At 46.6% G+C, this 19,716-nt stretch overlaps 2 protein-coding genes and 1 long non-coding RNA gene across 3 annotated transcripts in view; all 3 read right to left on the bottom strand.

Annotated features, from left to right (window-relative positions):
* Positions 1-19,716, bottom strand: part of LOC148671543 (scavenger receptor cysteine-rich type 1 protein M130-like) — a 401,186-nt gene that overhangs the window by 66,386 nt on the left and 315,084 nt on the right. The window lies entirely within an intron of this gene.
* On the bottom strand, positions 1,387-4,531 carry LOC148671546 (globoside alpha-1,3-N-acetylgalactosaminyltransferase 1-like). The gene is made up of 3 exons (XM_088632808.1): positions 4,501-4,531; positions 4,043-4,177; positions 1,387-2,568 (listed from the first exon to the last, which is right to left on the bottom strand). Exons 1-3 carry the CDS (start codon positions 4,509-4,511, stop codon positions 1,881-1,883), a joined length of 834 nt encoding a protein of 277 aa, XP_088488934.1. The 5' UTR covers positions 4,512-4,531; the 3' UTR covers positions 1,387-1,880.
* Positions 7,314-8,023, bottom strand: LOC148671547 (uncharacterized). Its single transcript, XR_015937113.1, has 3 exons — positions 7,976-8,023; positions 7,814-7,864; positions 7,314-7,381 (listed from the first exon to the last, which is right to left on the bottom strand). It is a non-coding gene; the product is annotated as an uncharacterized LOC148671547 (long non-coding RNA).

The raw sequence follows: 19,716 nt of genomic DNA on the forward strand, positions 1-19,716 counted from the left end.
AAATAAAATATTTATTTTACGTACAGGTTTTATTTTCTAAAATAAATGTCATTATTTATATATTTATTATTTCATTATAAATCGTAAGTATTTTCATCATCTTTAACATGTCCATAAGGACTAGCATTCTGCCTTGTCACTGTGCACTGTCGCGATGAGCAGCATCTGACTCAGCTGGGATAATAAGGAGTGATAAACTGAGCTGTCAGACCCTTGCTAACAACTACAAGTGAAAGTAAATGGGAGGTCCTAAGTTCGTCTGATAACTTGTGTCTAAAAGTGTAAATAAGATGTTGACACAAAAGGCGTGATGCTAAGATGACAATCTAAATAGATACTTTATTGATCCCGTGAGGGAAATTGCAGTAGGGGTTGTGTGACTGTCTTAATGCTTAACAGTGTTTAACATAATAGCTCCCTGGCTGAAAACCTAGCACCTCTTCCTCCACCTCAACTTCACCCTTGTAGCTGTCTCCCTGGTTCATTCCTCATGAAGGAGGTGGGTTATGACAGTGCTGATCTTCGGCCAGTGCTCTCGGTTCCTCAGCCAGGCAAGCTAATGTCAAACACTGAAATATTAAGGAAGTATGCAAACCCCCAAACCCCCTATTGTCTTAAATGTACCAACACAAGCACAAAAAAATGTAGAAACGTATCAACAATTGTGACGCGTCTTCATGGGGGAACTGCAGTCCCAATTTCTCATACCGGTGATTAAGCCCCAGTAACAAAATAAATCCATGGACGGTTTAGAAAAATTGGATAAATTCTGAAATAAGCACAAAATCATAAGCTTTGTGCAAGTGCCGTGACGCACCGTGTTGTTGCAAATCCCTAGTCTCCCCACAGGCAAGGGCGAGAGTTCCCACAAAAAGAGCGTCATGATGTAGCCCTTCCTGCTCACTAGTTCACTGTGATGACTGATGTAATGCGATGGATGAGTGAACAAGTGCAGGTGGTGCAGAAGACATTTCACTCCAGAAATGTTCCAACACGACCTGCATGCAGAGTTAACAAGTCAGCTCCACGTATCGGCACAACAGCCTGGAGGTTGACAGCAATATTTCTGTTAGATCAAAAGACACGTATCCGCAAGCCTGCTTGTTTACAGTGTAATAAAGACCGCTTCACCTCAGCCGAAGTCTTGTTGCCTCACTGAATCTATTTTGTGAAGCAAATTGGAGGTTTTACAAGTTACTGTGTACATTTTACTTTTATTGTGGTTTGAAATGCACTCATCAATGATGATTCTCTCTAACCCAGACCTATAAAAATAGCCGTGCAGCTCCCCTTTGTTTTAAGAGTGCACGTGCAGCCTATATCAGCATCTTGCAAATATGCAGCAGATCACTGCAGATCACATGAACAGAAACTTTCACCAGGACCTTGTGTTATATTGCAGATAGGGAGTTTTTATTTCAAAAGCTCTTGAACTGTATGACAAAATACAGTGACAAATTACTCGTCCTGCACGTCTCTCCTCGCACAGAACGCGTGTCCAATTCCAGGAGGCATCCCTGGTTTTGCGTCCCTGAATCGGATAAAGGGGTCGGAAAACGGAGGGATGGAATGAGATTAAAACGTGTGTGTGTTCCTGTAAGGTTGAACCGGCTGCTGTTGACAGTTGGTGGGGGGGATGTCAGAGGTTGGTTAAGCCACTGTGGTATGTTCCCGTAACAGATTCAAACCCAAGACGCAAAGCCGTCTCTGGACGAATCGCTTGGACGTGGACGGTTGACTAAACCCGTCTGAACCGCTAACGTGACAAATCGTCTCCGGGAAAACGCCTCATAACCTGTGACAGGATGTGCCCATCACGCCTCACTTTCGGTCAGTACTGGCGGCTCAAATGCACATCCGGGAGGATCCGCTGCAGCTGTCTAGTTATCCCGGACTTCGGCGAGGTTCTTCCGGACAGTGGAGAAGCGGATGACCCTGACCTCGTTCACACGCTGCTTCTGGTCGTCCCACATGTACTCGGAAGACAGCAGCTTGGTGGGCTTGTTGCGGATCAGGTACTTGTTCAGGTGGCTCTCCTCCTGCCAGGCCGCCTCGATGTTGTTCCTCTTGTCCACCAGCAGGTTCTCCTCGCAGGTCTTGACCAGCCGGTACACGTTGTCGACGAGCCCCCCGAACACGGCCGCCTGGTAGTAGAAGTCGCCCTGGTTGAAGGGGACGTAGGCGGTGGAGGCCGGCCGGCGCTCGTAGGGGAACTGGTCCCGGTGACTGTAATAGAACCAGGCATGCACGGCGGCCACCAGCTCGCCCAGCACCTCCGCCCCCACGCGGTTCTGGAAGTGCATGTCCACGTCCAGGCAGTAAATATACTGGGCCTCCCGCCGGATCTGCTCCTCGATGGTCTTCCGGATGATCTCCATCCTCCTCAGGGAGATCTCCTGCCAGCGGTCGAACTTGGGCACCTGGATGGCAGTGAGGTTCCTCCCGGGGGCCAGGGACACCTTCAGCACCTCGCCCGGCTGGTCCGTGAAGACGTAGTAGTGCACCCGGAACCCCACCAGGTAGTGCTTCTCTGCCGACTCGAGGAACCCCTTCAGGAAGCGCATGTACCTGGGAAAAGAGGGGGGATGGTTCGGGAACAGAGGGGATGTGGTGGTTAGTCTTTGCTTCTTTGCAGTGATGGGGCCCTGGGGTGCTATTTCGCATGATCTCACCCTGGGTTAGAGTGGGTTTCCTCTGGGTGCTCCGGCTGCCTCCAACAGTCCAAAGATGTGCTGGTGGGTAAATTGGCGTCTGGGGAAAATTGGCCCTGCTGTGAGTGTGTGTGTGTGCGCGTCTGTCTATGCATTTGCCATGAGATGGACTGGAGTCCCATCCAGGGTGTACCCTGCCATATTCCCGCTGCTTTCCTGGACACTCCACTCTTTTTTCTCTACCCCTCGGAAGAGATATTTTCCCTTTCCAGGGCCTTTTCAATAGCGGATCCTAAATTTCAGCCCTGCTAGAGATTTTTCCTGTCGACTCCTTTTTCCAGGCATTTTCGAGATCTTGCCTATACGAAGTGAAATGTATTCAAAAATCAACACTAAGAGTTTAGTCCCCCCCCCCCAGAGCCAGTTAAATCTCCCAGCCTGAATTTGTGTTTTGCTAAAATGGTTTACCCCTCAACCAGGAATCCAGAAGTGAATTGCATCGACCTCTTTTGCCCTTGAGGGAACTTGTCTTGCACATCAAAAGCTCATGAACACGTAACATTTTCGACAATAATAATACGGTACAAGAACAGTGCAATACCATAATACAAAACATTCAACGGCACTGCTCAATCAGAACTCCAGTACCATTAATAATAATAATAATAATAATAATAATTGATGCAATAATTGATGATGCAATGGCAGCCATAGTGCGCCAGAAAGCTCCCCACACACCAGCTCTCAGTGGGGAGGAGAGCAGAGTGATGAAGCCAATTCATTAATGGGGATTATTAGGAAGCCATGATTGGTAAAGGCCAATGGGAAATTTGGCCAGGACACCAAATTTCGAGAAACGCCCTGGGATTGTTAATGACCACAGAGTCAGGACCTCAATTTTACGTCTCATCCGAAGGACGGCGCCTGTTTTCAGTATAGTGTCCCCATCACTATAATGGGGCATGATGACCCACATGGACAGCAGTGTGAGCACCCCCTGCTGACCCCACTAACACCTCTCCCAGCAGCAGCCTCAGCTTTCCCAGGAGTCTCCCATCCAGGTACTGGCCAGACTCACACCTGCTGAGCTCCAGTGGGGTTGCCAGTTGTGAGTTGCAAAGCAATATGGCTGCTGGAATTAGATTTGAATCAAACAATTAGCTTGTAAAGAGTCCAAAAACAACAGTAGTGATAAGAGGCCAGCCTCTTTTTGTTTTAGTGTTCAACAATAGAATGCTTTTAGTTAGAAAGAAAGTAAATGCTCTCTTAGTCATGATACAGGGGATCTGGAACAGTGCCTCCTCCCAGTGTAGGAGAGCACATTCTAAAAGAAGTCACGGATACAGAAGACATATTTTTGTTAAGTACTCTTTGTGATCAACACGTCTTACTTGCCGACCGCGAAGACGGTGGTTGCTATGGTGGCATTGAGGGGTTTGTAGATGCTGTCGATGATCAAGGGGTCAAAGGTCCCATCCCAGACGATAGGAGCCATCCAGGGGGTGACGGTCAGCACGTCTCTCCTCCTGTGACACAAAATCAGAAATCAGAAATCTGGAGACCCCAGTTCCAGCTGGCGCCTCATTTTTACTTATGATCGCAGGGATTGAAACCCGGAGGTGACAGTGTTATGACACAGACCAGCCAGGAGAGGGCAGCAGCTCAGATGCATTGTCTTTATTTCCAGGCAAAGCCAACAGGAAGTGTCAAATTTCCTTTACTTATCAACTTTATTTCATTTAAGGGCTGTCAAAAGCATCTAGTTAAAAAAAGAAACGTTTCAGTTTGACCATGTTAACAGCAAGGCAGTCAGACTCAACATGAGAAATATGAGGATTTGAATACTCACAGGGGCTCCATGACTTTGGTCTGTTTGTAAACTAACCTGAAAGAAGGAAGACAAGGGTTTTCATTTGACATTTGTCAAGCAGATCATCGCTTGGACTTGGGCAACTACAGGATTAATTCTGATACTGAATTATCAAAGTATCATTAAGTATTATCCAGGTGGGACTGCACATTGGTGGCGGTAGTGGGATTCCCCATTACCTGTAAAGCGCTTTGAGTGGGGTGTCCAGAAAAGCACTATATAAGTTTAAGCAATTATTATTATTATTATTATTATTATTATTACTGACCAACAGATGGAGCTGGGCACTCTTAAATCTGTGTGAGCTGGGATTGCATTCATCACACATTTAAGTCGTGCTGTTGTAGTGACAGGCAGGGCATGTTACTTCTCCTTGATCCAGCACAAAACACTTGTCCAGTCGTGCTCCGTGACACTGTTAGGACATCAGGGAGGTGAATCTGTCTTGCTAATGACGCCTCTCATCCACTACATGGGACTGTTAGGCAGCAGAGCTCTTTTGGCAACAGACTGCTCCAGCTACAGTCTTCAGGGGAACGTTTCTGCAGGTCTTTCCTCCCGGCGGCTGTCAGGGTGTATAACGCTGCCCTAGGCTAGGACTGTTAGCCCTTCATCTGCTCATCTATGGACAGCATGTTACACTCATGCACTTTTTGACACTGCATTAATATACCATTTATACAAAATGTTTTCTGGACATTTTGCACATCTTTTATTGCTTTACAGTGTCTATAAACATATTTTGCACACACCCATATTGTCAATTTTATTTATTTTATTTTGTATTCTACGTACTTATTTAATTATTCTAATGCTGTGGTTATTCTGGTTTTAGCTTAGTCTGATCCTTGCTTTTTTTGGGCTGGGCTGCTGTAACGCCTCAATTTTCTCTTTGGGGGTCAATAAAGTCGTATCTTACTTTGAAAGATCTCCAGCAACAGCAATCGACAGTCATACGGTTGTCAGATATACAGTCCACACAATTATTGGGACATCGATGTCCAAAACATTTCCTCTTTACAAACAAGAAATGTGTATTTGTCGTCTTTAGTGTGAGTGATATAGTAAGTAAACTGCTATATGTATTTTATTTTGGGGATAATTCCATTTGTGCAATAAGATGTCTGGACTACATTCCCCAGAATCCTCCGGGGGATGAAGGAGCTGCTGCTTTTTTTTAACCTGGTTTTAGTCCCCTTGCCAATTGTCTTCCCAAAACTGGTCAGATGACTAAGGGCAGCACTTCCTTAACCTACAGATTACTGGGAAATGTGGTCCAAACTGGGCTGTGCTCTTACAGTACATCTAGTAGACATTTGGGTCCAGGCCAGTGATTATAAGTACTGGAGCTCTGGCATATCCCCCGTAACTGGTAGCATGGAGAGCCCACACAGACTACATTCCACCCTGGTGATTAAAGATCAGCAAGCTACACAGTAACTAAGGCCCATGATATCAATAACTGATTCACTTAAGACATTACGTGCCCATTATCCAAAGACCACTATGGAACGCTATTCAAATCAGGGGATGGAATGCAACTGATGGAAAAAATACGATACAAAACTTTATAGCAGACATCACTTGAATTCATTATTGACTGGAAGCCAGTGCAGGGATGCGAGGACTTGGGTTATTCTGAAGTAAGGTATAAGACAGCTCCAGAGATAACAAACAGAATCATTGTCATAGAGAGGTACTTCAAGATATGTTCACTTACTTCCCGACTGGATTAAAAAGGGATAAATCTTAAGACAAGCGTTTTACGTAAGACATTGTCAAAATCTGTACTCTTATAGCATTAAGGGAGAGACTATACCGCCATTTTGTCCCCATCCGGACCAACGCATAAACTACAGTTAAGAGTTCACTTTTCATCTCCATAAGCAAACTATTTTTAAGCGTTTCTCCAAGTACTGCAAATGCAAATGTTCTCCAATATCTTCGAAATACAACCATAAAGTTTGTTTTCACAACAGCACAACTTGTTTGCAAGAAACAAATCAATTGCATAATATTGACAACAGCACTTCAGACAGAAACTGCACCATGGGCGTATTATAAATATTGTTCCCAGCAAAATCAAAACATAACACCAATGTTATTTTCAACATCCCTTGGGAAAAAAAAGCACATTTCCAGAGTTAAAACTAACTTTACATGCTAAAGAAGCACACAATAAAAGTTTTTTTCAACTGGCTAAAGAGAATGCTGATATAACAAGTAGAAATATTTATTTCACATATTTGGAAGGCAGAGAAAATCCTTCCAAAACCAGTCTTCATTAAAAAAAAAATCACACACAAAATTCTTTTTTTTTCAATAATCTCTTATTTTTCATCTAAGGCAGCAAACACACAAGAGAAGACCTGGAAAGATAAAATTATATCCTAGGTGTGCCACAACTTGCAAAACAGACTTTTGAAAAATGTTTTTCCCCCTGTTTTTGTTCTGGATATTTTTATCCAGTGTTTCTGGCTAGATCTCCAAGGGGGTCCCTTCAATTCAAGACCCTCGCCAGGCCTGTTCTGTGTATCCTTCCCAAGTCAAAGTTTGCTGGGCCTGAAATCCCATTTCTGAGGTTTTAAACAATTTAAACTGAACTTGCTAATGCATTTTCATGTGTGTGTTTTCATTTGGTGCTTCCAAGTCAAATCATTCTAACAAGCTAGTTCACAAGATAACGTGGGGTTGAATTGATTAATTTAGGATTCTTTTAGGATTTAAAGATGACTTGACTTTTACCAGAAACTCACTGGAAATGTTTCTCAAACGGATGAAAGACAATACCTACCCCTCTGGACTGACATTAATCCCTGGAATGTTGTTCCAGTATTTCCTACTGTATTTGGGAGGGGCACTAAGAAAAATAGAACGGAGAAGAGCTGTTATTATCGAGAAGCCCTTAATAAAATGAGTTTAAAAGGCTTTCTTTTTAAATTCTCCCAGGCTTTGAAGTACAACCATGTGTGGAGCAGAACAGGTGCTGGGAAGTAAGTTTTTTTATGCAGAAGTATTCAACATAATTCCAAAGATTTGTATCTAAACCTGGGCAGCATGCTGGCACTACTTCAGAGGACTGGGGCCTTGAGTTCAGTTCCTGAAGCACTGTTTGCGTGGAGTTTGCATGTTCCCCCTACATTTCGAAGGCTTTCCTCCCACTGCCCAAAGACGTAGCAGTAGGCCAACTGGCTTCTGGGAGAAGAGGCCCTGGTGCGAGTGTGCACGTGAGCGTGCGCGTGTCTGTGTGTGCTCTGCAATAGACTGGCGGCCCATCTAGGGTAGATCCTACCTTGTGCCTGTTGCTTGCTGGGATAGGCTCTGGCTCTTCCATGACTCTTGACTGGATAAAGAGATTAGAAAATAGATGGATGATATATACAGTATATAACCTAGACATATATGTCATGAATCTTAAAAGGTCTTGATAGGAGCATCGCTGAAGTATACTTACCATGCAATGCGACTCAGAATCGCTGGAGGTTTAGTGCCTAAATATCTGTGGATGAAACAACACCAGATATTCATTACAAAAGTGGGGACAAACCCTTTTACATCATGTTTTCATAACCTTATAACTCCTGTTCCTGTATCTCCTGCTATATCACGTGGAGGAAGACCTCATACTTTACGCAGCAGCACGTGGTCTCACACGCTCATGAAGATAATCCAAATCATGCAAAGTGCCTTTCTGTTCAAGTTCCTATTCAATGCTCTGAGGATTTGCCTGTACAAACAGGCTCTTAACTGAATGTGGCAATGTCAGTGTACATCCTTGGATCATGGAGTCATACTGTACTGGACACAGCAGTGTGTTCGGGAGAGATGGGGGGGAAACCGATGAAGCAGGGGGTGTTCATGTTGTCGCAAACTCGCCTTCGAGTTCCCCCGAAGCGTGACGTGATGGAGCCCTTCCTGCTCACTAGTCCCTGTGATGATTAAGGCAATGTGAGGTATGGAGGAATAAGTCCAGGTTGTGCAGCAGACATTACACCACAGAAATGTTCCAATGTGATCTGCATGCAAAGTTAACAAATACGCAGTATTTGTGGGCAAAACCGACTGGAAGTTGAAAGGAGTATTTGTACTGGATCAAAAAGAGACAGATCCACAAGCCTGCTTGTTTACAGTGTCACAGGGCCGCTCCTCCTCACCGGACATTTTGTTGCCTCTTTTTGAATCACAGAACATGGTGCTGGGCAGACCTGGAAATGTGATCTATTACTGTTACTGTGTTACTGTGCACATGTTTTTTTTTTGCAATTTGAAATGCACTCATCCCTCATCCACGCTGGATCTTTCTAACCCCAAACTATAAAAACAGCGTTCCCCGCTCCTCTTCAAAGGGATTACTGGGGCCAGGTGGGTGAATGAAACAACCTTTATAAAGCCATCGGGGCTGACTTAGCTCAGCCCTGCTGGATATAAAACTCACTTCAGCTCTCGTCTTCACCATGACCTTCCCAGCACTATTGACTCTACCCTACAAACACAGACGCACTCAGAGGATAACACACATATCTTCACAACGAGCAGCTAACTTCTTCCCAGAACTACATAACACAGGGAAAAAAAGCCAAGAAGGAGCTGAACAACCATTGCCAATTTCCATCCTATGTCACGCCACACAGAATCCCATCATGCTTAACCCTTGTTCAGGCCATTCTGATCATTTGAATTTCTTTATGTACCCAATCACTAGGACTTTGTCTCATGAGGTCTAGAGGTCTTTCCTTCCCTATTCTTTAGTCTATTGGAAAGCACAGCTTGAGTGTGATGCATTTTGGCTTAATCCCATTTCACGTGACCACGTGCAAGAATCTGAATAATTCGGTGTATGCAAAACAAAACGTTTGAACGCTTTCAGTCTTGATTTTGATTCATCACCCATTTGTTTAGTGAGGCAGCTCATGCAGAATGGATTACAAAAGAATGCCTTTAGGGATTTTTATGCTTACTCTGGCACTACATAATCATTATTAATTGTTCTATTATCCTTATCTTATCACTTTCAGACACATTTTGTGTTAATGTGTCTGAAAGAATGAGGATTGGAAGGCAAAGCACTTCAAGCAACATTCCAGGGAAGCACTTCAGTCAGCCAACTCATAAGAGGCAACTCTAATCTCATTTTTCAAAATTCATTGAGAGAGAAAACACAGACAACTTCTTTAAAATGAAAAGTGAAACACTGAGCAGGGGACAAAAGTGCAAATTGCAAGGAAGAGCACTTGGGGACCGAGAACACGAGGCACTTCTTTACACAAAGGGTGGTGGAGGTGTGGAACAAGCTGCCCAGCCGCGTGGTTGAAGCCGATACCCTGGCTTCTCTCCAGACACAGCTGGGTGAGCTCCCTCCAGTCAGGACAGGAGGAATATTTTGCTCAAAGAAACGCCACTCAGGATGACCAAGAGGTGGATGGATTGTCTATGCCTTAGGTAAGAAAGAACAACCAGCACACCAATAGTCCCACCCACGGCACTCTCACTGACACTGCAACACACCATCCACATACCATAAACCACCGGGCGTTATCATTTGAGTAACTCAAGGTTACAAACACCCCCTCAGGGGGGTGGGGATCTGAGCACAAATGGAGAGCTGAAATACAGGAGAAAAACAGCCACGCAAAGGCAACATTCTGGCAACACTGTAAATAACTAAGTTATTTGTCTTAGCCTATTATTTGTTATTTGTCAACGCATTGCAAAACTGTAACTTTTGGGTTGCGCAAGCAGGTTAAAAAAATATATGATTCAGTGGTGCAGTTGCTAGCATTGCAACCTTAAATCACTGGGCGCTCTGGGTTCACTTTGGGACCTGGGGTGCTGTCTGTGTGGCGTTTGCATGTTCTACCCGTGTCTGCATGGATTACCATGGGCAGCTCCAGCTTCCTCCCCGAGTTCCTGGACATGCTGGTAGGTCAATTGGAGTAATGTGTGAGTCAATATCGGTGTGTGTGTGTGTGTGTGTGTGTGTGTGTGTGTGTGTGTGTGTGTGTGTGTGTGTGTGTGTGTGTGTGTGTGTGTGTGTGTGTGTGTGTGTGTGTTGTAATAGACTGGTGTCCTGTCCAGGGTGAACCCTGCTGGTACAGACTGCAGCTCCCCAACGACCGAGATTTGAAAGAAGCAGCTAGAAAAATGCATGGATGTACTGTCTGTAAGCCCATAAATACGAAGTGAAATGTAAAGTGGTGATCTGTTAATACCGCCAAAGCATGAGTATTCTTTGAAATTCGTTTGACAAAATAGACAGTTTTCTCAATCTGGCCGCATCAACCACGGCCAAGCTATAAAGCAAACTCTGGGCTGTACGTACCCGAACGTCACTATAACCCCCAGGACAAATCCTGCCAGGGCACACTGCAAATACTTGGAGGTGGTGGTGGCCATTTCTCCTGCACAAAGAAACAGAATTTTTTTAAAAAAAGACTATGACTAAAGGAGGGTAGAGATGTCGGGTGTGATGTCACTGTGGCTCGGGTGTGATGTCAAGCCAGTGATGGACTGGCGTCACAGCAACCGGGTCTTTACCTGGCACGGCGCTTTACCTGCGGCCAACGGTGGGGGAAAAAAAAGGGGGAGACACACATCCATGGTCCAGGAGCTTTTTGAAGCCACTCCTTTCCGATCATTTGTGACAGAACGAGAAAGGCTCAGGTTTCGACTCAAGGGGTCAACATGGGGCGAGGTCACATCTGGCTCGCACGAAGCAGAATTTCTACCTGAACGCCGATTTGCTGCGGCCTCGCACTGCGGGCCTCCGACAGAGTGAGCTGTATCTTCCAAAGGATTCAGGCCCCCCGTACACCGGTAGCACCGTGAAATGTGATGTCAAGCCAGTGACTTTGCGGTGGACTGGCGTCACAGCAACTGGGTCACCAATGATGTCATTGGCACGGTGCTTTACCTGCGGCAAACGGTGGGGGAAAAAAAAGGGGGGAGACACACATCCATGGTCCAAGAGCTTTTTGAAGCCACTGCTTTCCGATCATTTGTGACAGAACGAGAAAGGCTCAGGTTTCGACCCAAGGGGTCAATGTGGGGCGTGGTCACATCTGGCTCACACGAAGCAGGATTTTTACCTGAACGCAGATTTGCGGTCCCACACATTTTATTGACATTCATTTTGACTGACGGTGCCGTTCTTCTTCCTTCATTACCTACTGTTGAATTCCACTGCCCCTCAAGTGCCGGACTGTGCTGTTACCCCCTGTTCTGCTCCCCCTCTTCACCCTACAGTATATAAGGAGGGGGCACCCCAAACTTCCTTGCTCTCTTATGCCCCCTGGCCAGCTACAAGAGACTTGATTCAATTCACGATGCCTTATTGGCATGACCAATGAATAAGTCAGTGTTGCCAAAACATATACAATTAACATAAGATCTACAGACAAGAGACTTCAAGAGACTCTCTCTCTGCCTGCAGTCTCTCTCCTTCCTTATGGCCAGCAGCCATATCACCCTGTAGCTCCCCCAGCTGGCTGCCCCCCACTCGAGCTCAGCAGGTGAGAGCCTGGCCAGTCCCTGGAGGGAAGACTCCTGGGAAAGCTGAGGCTGCTGCTGGGAGAGTGGTTAGTGGGGACAGCAGGGGGCGCTCTCCCTGCAGTCTGTGTGGGTCCTGATGCCCCAGTATAGTGAAGGATGAGACGTAAAACTGAGGTCCTGACTCTCTGTGCTCATTAACAATCCCAGGGTGTTTCTGGAAAAGAGTAGGGATTTTACCCCGGTGTCCTGACCAAATTCCCCCCCTGTCCTTTACCCATCATGGCCTCCTAATAACCCCCCTCTCTGAACTGGCTTCATTCCTCTGCTCTCCTCCCCACTGAGAGCTGCTGTGTGCTGAGCGGGCTGGAGCATCATCCAGGTGGGGCTGCACACTGGTGGGGTTGGAGGGGATCCCCATGACCTGTGAAGAGCTTTGAGTGGAGTGTCCAGAAAAGCGCTATATAAGTGTAAGCAATTAATAATTCTCTCTTCCTCTTGAATAGCACACTGCTGTAACTCAAAGGGCAATAAACCTCCAGCCTTCAGAGCCTGTATGACGTATCTGTGACGCCATCCTCCTCATGGCTTTGAGGCCGAATCACCACAGTGCCCTTGTCTGCATCCTTAAAGAAATCCCAGAAACCCCAGCACCGCTTGGGTGCTTAAATCTCCCTCATGTCCGTTAAATGGGGGGGGGGGGGGGCTCCGTCTCGGCTGACCTCTGACCCCAGAAAACCAGTGCGTTTGGGTGTTTTGCATTCGGATTTCGATATCCCCGCAGGATTCCTGGCTTGTGCAACATTGATTTGTGGGGGGAACAAGTTACTGTTCGGATAAAAAAAAGTGTTACACTGGAATTTGAATAACACAGAAATGTCCCAACGTGATCTGCATGCAGGGTTAACAAGCAGTATTTGTGGGCAAAACCATCTCGATGTCCAGAGCAGTATTTCTACTGGATTAAAAGAGATGGATCCACAGACCTGTGTGTTTATGGTTTCACCTCACCGGGAGTTTTGTGGCCCTCGTTCTGAATCGCGGAACCTGGTCTTTACCCATCATGGCCTCCTAATAACCCCCTCTCTGAACTGGCTTCATCCCTCTGCTCTCCTCTCCACTGAGAGCTGCTGTGTGCTGTGTGGGGGGGGGCTGGAGCTGGAGCTGGAGCTGTCCCCGTGACCTGAAAAGCTCTGAATGGAGAGTCTAGAAATTGCCTTGTTCTAAATCGCAAAACACGGCGCTGTGCAGACCTGTAGATTCAGTCTGCTTTGTGATGTAAATGGGAAGTTTTACAAGTTACTGTGTACATTTTGCTTTTATTGTGGTCTAGACTTTCGATGCTGATTCTCTCTAAGCCAGAAACATAAAACTAGCATTGTAGTCCCCCTTTAAACCAAAGACAGCTTTATCATGTATTAACAAAGCTCCTGATACAGGGGAAATCAACAGATCCCAGCGATTACTTTAACGCCTTTGGTTAGGTAGTAACATGTAGTGCACGCAATGTGTACAAGATGAAAGGGGCAAAAACTGTGTATGTTGCATTAGAGATGAGACTAGATGGGTCTTGTATCGGCTGAGAGAGAACCCGGAGCCCACACATCCATCGTGACTTCCACAGCACATTCAACCCAACCCTGAAGTTGAGAAGAGCTGGAGAAGGAATGATGGTCGGGCTTTTGACACCCAAATCTTTCAAATGATTTCAGATTTCAGCTCTTTCAACTGCAGTCCCGTCTTATAATTATCTTATCTTATCTTCTGGCTCTGTCCTCCTGTATTTAAAGTCATGAGCCGGGTGTTTGCTCTGTCAAGATAATTTTGTGCACATAACTGAGGTATGCCAATACAAAGAGTTAGAATCATGTGTTTCTTTCATATGCTCTATTTATTTTTGGGGTTTTTACTTTGAATGTGTGGAGTGGGTTGTGGACACTACCTAAATATGAATTGCCGGTTCAAAGGCTTTTGGCTACAAGTGTATCTAACCAGTTGGTTTTTGAACTCCTTGACACCATTTAGGGGCCAGTGGGAGTGCCAGTTTGCATATTGATTTCACTCTGTGCTCAGGACCTTGCTCACAAAGCCAAGAACAATGAGCAGTTGTTTGACACAGGGGTTACACCCCTACTCTTTCCGAGAAACGCCCTGGGATTGTTAATGAGTACAGACAGTCAGGACCTCGGTTTTATGTCTCATCCGAAGGACGGCACCTTTTTACAGTATAGTGTCCCCCGTCACTATACTGGGGCATCAGGACCCACACAGACCGCAGGGTGAGCGCACCCTGCTGACCCCACTAACACCAGTCCATTACAAACAGACTCACACCAGAGCCCAGTTTTCCCAGAAGTCAATTAACCCCACCAGCCTGGCTCTGGACTGTGGGAGGAAACTGGACCACCTGGAGGAAACTCAGGCCAACAAAGGGAGAACATGCAAACTCCACACAGACAGCCCTCTGAGTCAGGACCTCGGTTTTACATCTCATCTGAAGGACAGCACCTGTTTACGGTATAGTGTCCCCAGTCACTATACTGGGGCATCAGGACCCACCCAGACCGCCGGGTGAGCACCCCCTGCTGGCCCCAATAACAGCTCTCCCAGCAGCAGCCTCAGCTTTCCCAGGAGTCTCCCCTCCAGGTACTGACCAGGCTCCCACCTGCTGAGCTCCAGTGGCTGCTGGCCATACAACGCCCTGAAAGTCTGTGGAATTGAACCCAGGCTCTCATCGACCACAAACCAGCGCGCTACACTACAAGCTACAGCACCTGGTGGGCTTGAAATACCCATCTTTTAACTAACAGGCGAAAGCACTAACCAAGTGCGCCACAGAGGCCCAGACCAATACGCCCCCAACGGGATCAGGAACAGAGGCAGGAAGAGGAAACAAAAGGCTGGAGAGGAGAATCGTTACGCCTGAATAAGGCAACAGGCCGAAACCAGAAATGATTGCTTTGGGGAGTGGAGAGGCAGAGTATTTGTGAGGGTTTTGGAGTGGATGTGCTTAATTTTCTGGATCTAGCTAGGATCTTCGTTGGGCAAGATGACATGCCAAAAGGAATTCAGGGTTACAAGCACAGCGGGTCATCTGTCTGGCTCTTGGTCGGATGAGAGGGATAGCGACAGAAAGCACTCCCGCTTCTGACTGGGGAGAAATATCAAGGTTAGCTGCGAAAAGAGATCTTTGCAGGACACGTATGCAAAATCCACTAACAGCGGATAACAAGCCTTGACGTTCTAAATGCATGAAGCAGGCACTTGATAAAAACTGCCTAATGCGGGCAATATTTCTAAGGTGGGGGGAAAAATGCTGTCTTAATCACATCTTTCACATACAGTATCAGGAGACAAGAGAGGATCGAGTGCGAGTCACAGATTTCTGGCTACAGATATTGTCTGGCGGGCCTTTTACTTCTTAACGATCAACTTCGCCGCGCTTCAAGGGATATCAAACATCTTGGAGGTGTTTTAAACCTTGCTCCTGATCTGCTGCTTTATAAAACTAGCTCCTTCATTTTCATTATTGAATCTTTGCTTTGAAATTCACTACTACAATTTATTCTGAAATCATGAGAACCCCTGGTATTGCACACAGACGGGAGGCCACTTTCATGGCGTGGCTTGTGAAGATAATTTTGTGCACATAACTGAGGTATGCCAATACAAAGAGTTAGAATCATGTGTTTCTTTCATATGCTCTATTTATTTTTGGGGTTTTTACTTTGAATGTGTGGAGTGGGTTGTGGACACTACCTAAATATGAATTGCCGGTTCAAAGGCTTGTGGCTACAAGTAATGAAATGCGAAGAGCACTGCACACATCTTGTAAAATCCACTGAGCGTTGAATGTGCTCATGAGGCCCGAAGGAAATAGATTCTAAAAAAGCGTCAAATACCTTAGCAGGGCTCTGTATATCAGACTGATCACAAGGAAAAACAGGAAGAATGATGTAGTTAATAATGGCAATAAAGTAACAAAACAGTAAAAACTAGCAACAAAGAAGCAAAAGGAAATTTTGCCCTGAATGTTACTGGTTTCTTTAAACAGAACCACAACACTATCCCATAAGTCCTCTGCCTCCTGCTAGCACTTTTGCTGGGTTTTTTTTTGCAGTCTTGAGAAAAGCTGAAAAATGCACCCCTTTCTAGACCAATAGCACTGATCCAACAACGTAAAAATGAATCCTAAAAGGCTGTCCAGGAAGGATCCACACAAACCGCCAAGAGAGCCACACAACTCACCTGATGATGGGACTGGAGGGGACAGAATTGTGGAAGAGCGTCTCCAAGCCCCTAAACAACAGCAGCTTTGGTCCCCTTATGAGCAAACGGACCAGGAACAGGAACAGGAATAGAGACCACAGCCCAGGAGCTGAAAAACGAAATCACAAGGGGGTTAATGGTTAACCCGCTAGGCAGGGGCTACGCCTCGTGTTGTGGCAACAAGTCAGGTTGCTCTGAAGATTCGTCATCTCAAGTGGAAAGCAGGGCAACAGTGGGTAGCGCTGCTGCCTCGAAGCGCCAAGCCCCCCCCCCCCCCCCCCATGTGTGTCCTCCCCATGCCTGGCTGTCCTACACCGACAGGCTGGAGGAACCGAGTCCTTTTAGTCTGAAGGGAGTGTCCCACACCAACAGGCTGGAGGAACTGAGTCTCTTTAGTCTGAAGAGAGTGTCCCCCACTGACAGGCTGGAGGAACTGAGTCTCTTTAGTCTGAAGGCAGTGTTTCACACTGACAGGCTGAAGGAACTGAGTCACTTTAGTCTGAAGGGAGTGTCCGATAATGACAGGCTGGAGGAACAGAGTCTCTTTAATCTTATGGGACTGAGTCCCTTTAGTCTGAAGGGAGTGTCCCACACCGACAGGCTGAAGGAACTGAGTCCCTTTAGTCTGAAGGCAGTGTTTCACACTGCCAGGCTGAAGGAACTGAGTCTCTTTAGTCTAAAGGCAGTGTTTCACACTGCCAGGCTGAGGGAACGAAGTCTCTTTAGTCTGAAGAGAGTGTCCCACACTGACAGGCTGGAGGAACTGTGTCTCTTTACTCTGAAGGCAGTGTTTCACATTGACAGGCTGAAGGAACTGAGTCTCTTTAGTTTGAAGGGAGTGTCCCATAATGACAGGCTGGAGGAACTGTGTCTCTTTAGTCTGAAGGGAGTGTCCCATAATGACAGGCTGGAGGAACTGAGTCTCTTTAGTCTGAAGAGAGTGTCCCACACTGCCAGGATAGAGGAACTGAGTCCAGTGATAACAGGCTTCCCTGTCTGTCGGGGCAGTGAACAGTTTCTCAGACAGGTGCTGGTTACAGGATCTCTGAAATCGGCTCCGACCTACCATGCTGCCACAGCGACGGTGCGCCACCCAGTGAAAGTGGCGGCCTGTCCCTGGACTGGGGGCAGAAACTGGAGCGCCTGGAGGAAACCAGGGAGAGAACATGCAAACTCCACACAGAGAGCACCCCACACCCCAGGTCCAGCACTGTGAAGCAGCAACGCCCGACGATGCGGAAGGGCTTTTCCAAATGAGCGTGCAACTCACACTGGTGCCCAGGAAGGCCTGCTACCGGAACGCAACCTCATTTTCTTAATGTAGTTTATTCGAAGCAGTTCGCAGGAGCTGGAGGTGAGGACTGAGCGGGGGTCCAGCGTGCGAGAGTGATGTTGTGTGTGTGTGTGTGTGTGTGTCTGGATCGTTGGGAGTGCCGTCGGGTTTGTGTATTTGCTAAAACAAGAGGATGTGTCTGTGTGTGTGTTCGACTCTGTGAGGGTGCAGTTCTAACTGTCTCTCTACAAAGCATGAGGGGCTTAATCTGCCTCTGAGAAGCTGGCTTTTCAGAAGAAAATTCAATGAAAAGGCACAGCCTGGCCCTCTTCTCTCTCTCCCGACGTATAATGCGTGTTACACACTGAGGGGAGAAGCTGGTGTCTTCAGCTGGAACCCAAATGCATCTTTGATTTATGATGTATTCAACGCAGACGGAGCCCTGTGATACTGTATCGTAGGAATCAGAGATGAAGGATAAGCCGTTTAAAGAAATCAGCTCAGGAGTTGCCGAGTGTGAGAGAGGTGGGGGTGCACATCACATTTGTGAACGGGTAAGGCTTGTGTGTTTTTATCCTGACTTATCTTTATCAAGCTCGTTTGCGTGCGTGCGTGTGTGTGTGTGTTTGTGTGTGTGGAACTCTGTTCAGGCCTACGTTTGTAACCGTGTGGGTCTTCTGTGTAGGTGGGGAGGCTGAGCCTGTCTCTGAGAAGCTGGGTCTTCAGAAGAAAAATGAATTAAAATGCAAGGCCTCGCCCTCTTCTCTCACTCTTGATGCAGAACGCTTGTTTCACACTGAGGGATGAAGCTGGTGTCTTCAGCTGTAACCCTAGCTATTTATACAAACGGCTCTTTTATGAAAAGCAGCTCTAGGCCTAGACAAGAGGAACAGATAAAACAAATCTTGGATTTATGGCTTATTCAAAGCAGACTGAGTGCTGCTATACTGTATGTAGGAGCCAGAGATGAAGAATGAGCTATTTATGGAAATCAGGAGTGTGAGAGAGGGAGTGTGTGTTTTTCCTCCCAACAGAGAAGGCTTGTGGTTCTTTCTGCTTTTCTGCACAGGCTGCCAGCATGAGTGCGTGTTGGGTTCTTGGTTTGAACGCTCGAATTGTCCGGCTGGAGTTTTTTGTTCCTATTGGAGGCCATATTTCTGCACAAGGTGCTCGCGGCTGTCTCTGTGCGGGTGTGTGTTTGTAATGACGTGTGCGCGCCTCTCTGTTTCAGTATAAAAAATGCATTTAAGACATTCAGCCTTTTTATGTTCCTTATATTCTTTCCTTGTTGACAGTAATAACTAAGGTGGCTGCTAGAAGAGGAGTTAGTGGGGCCAGCAGGGGGCGCTCACCCTGCGGTCTGTGTGGGTCCTGATGCCCCAGTATAGTAATGGGGACTACACTGTAAACAGGTGCCGTTCTTCAGATGAGACGTAAAACCGAGGTCCTGACTCTCTGTGGTCATTAAAAATCCCAGGGCTTTTCTCGAAAAGAGTAGGGGTGTGACCCCGGCGTCCTTGCCAAATTTCCCATTGGCCCTTACCAATCATGGCCTCCTAATAATCCCCATCTCTGAACTGGCTTCATCACTCTGCTCTCCTCCCCACTGAGAGCTGATGTGTGGTGAGCGTTCTGGCACACTATGGCTGCCGTCGCATCATCCAGGTGGGGCTGCACATTGGTTTTGGTGGAGGGGAGTCCCCATGTCCTGTAAAGTGCTTTGAGTGGAGTATCCAGAAAAGCGCTATATAAGTGTAAGCAATTATTATTAATTATAATGTAATAAGTCCATTATTTCTCATTTCACCACTCCATTGCAAGGCATACACAACACAAACACCAGGAACAATTATCCCAGAAGCCAGTTAACCTACCAGCATGTCTTTGGACTGTGGAAGGAAACCCAATTGAGCACAGGAGAACATGCACACTCCCCCCAGACAGCTCCCAAGAGTTGAACCCGGAAACCCCAGCAATACTAACCATCCCCAAGCTACTCCACAATCTGCATCCAGTCATGGCAAAAGACTCTTTCCTGTTACAATATTACCCTCAGTGGGTCTATATAACCCTGAGGAAAACCTTAGGACAACAGCTGGTTGGCCTCACAAGTTTCAGGAAGAGAGGGGACGTCATCAAGGAGCTCAGAAATAAGATCGGGAGGGACT

The sequence above is a fragment of the Lepisosteus platostomus genome, chromosome 5 (assembly GCF_059453375.1).
Source record: "Lepisosteus platostomus isolate fLepPlt1 chromosome 5, fLepPlt1.hap1, whole genome shotgun sequence".
Taxonomy (NCBI): Eukaryota; Metazoa; Chordata; class Actinopteri; order Semionotiformes; family Lepisosteidae; genus Lepisosteus; species Lepisosteus platostomus.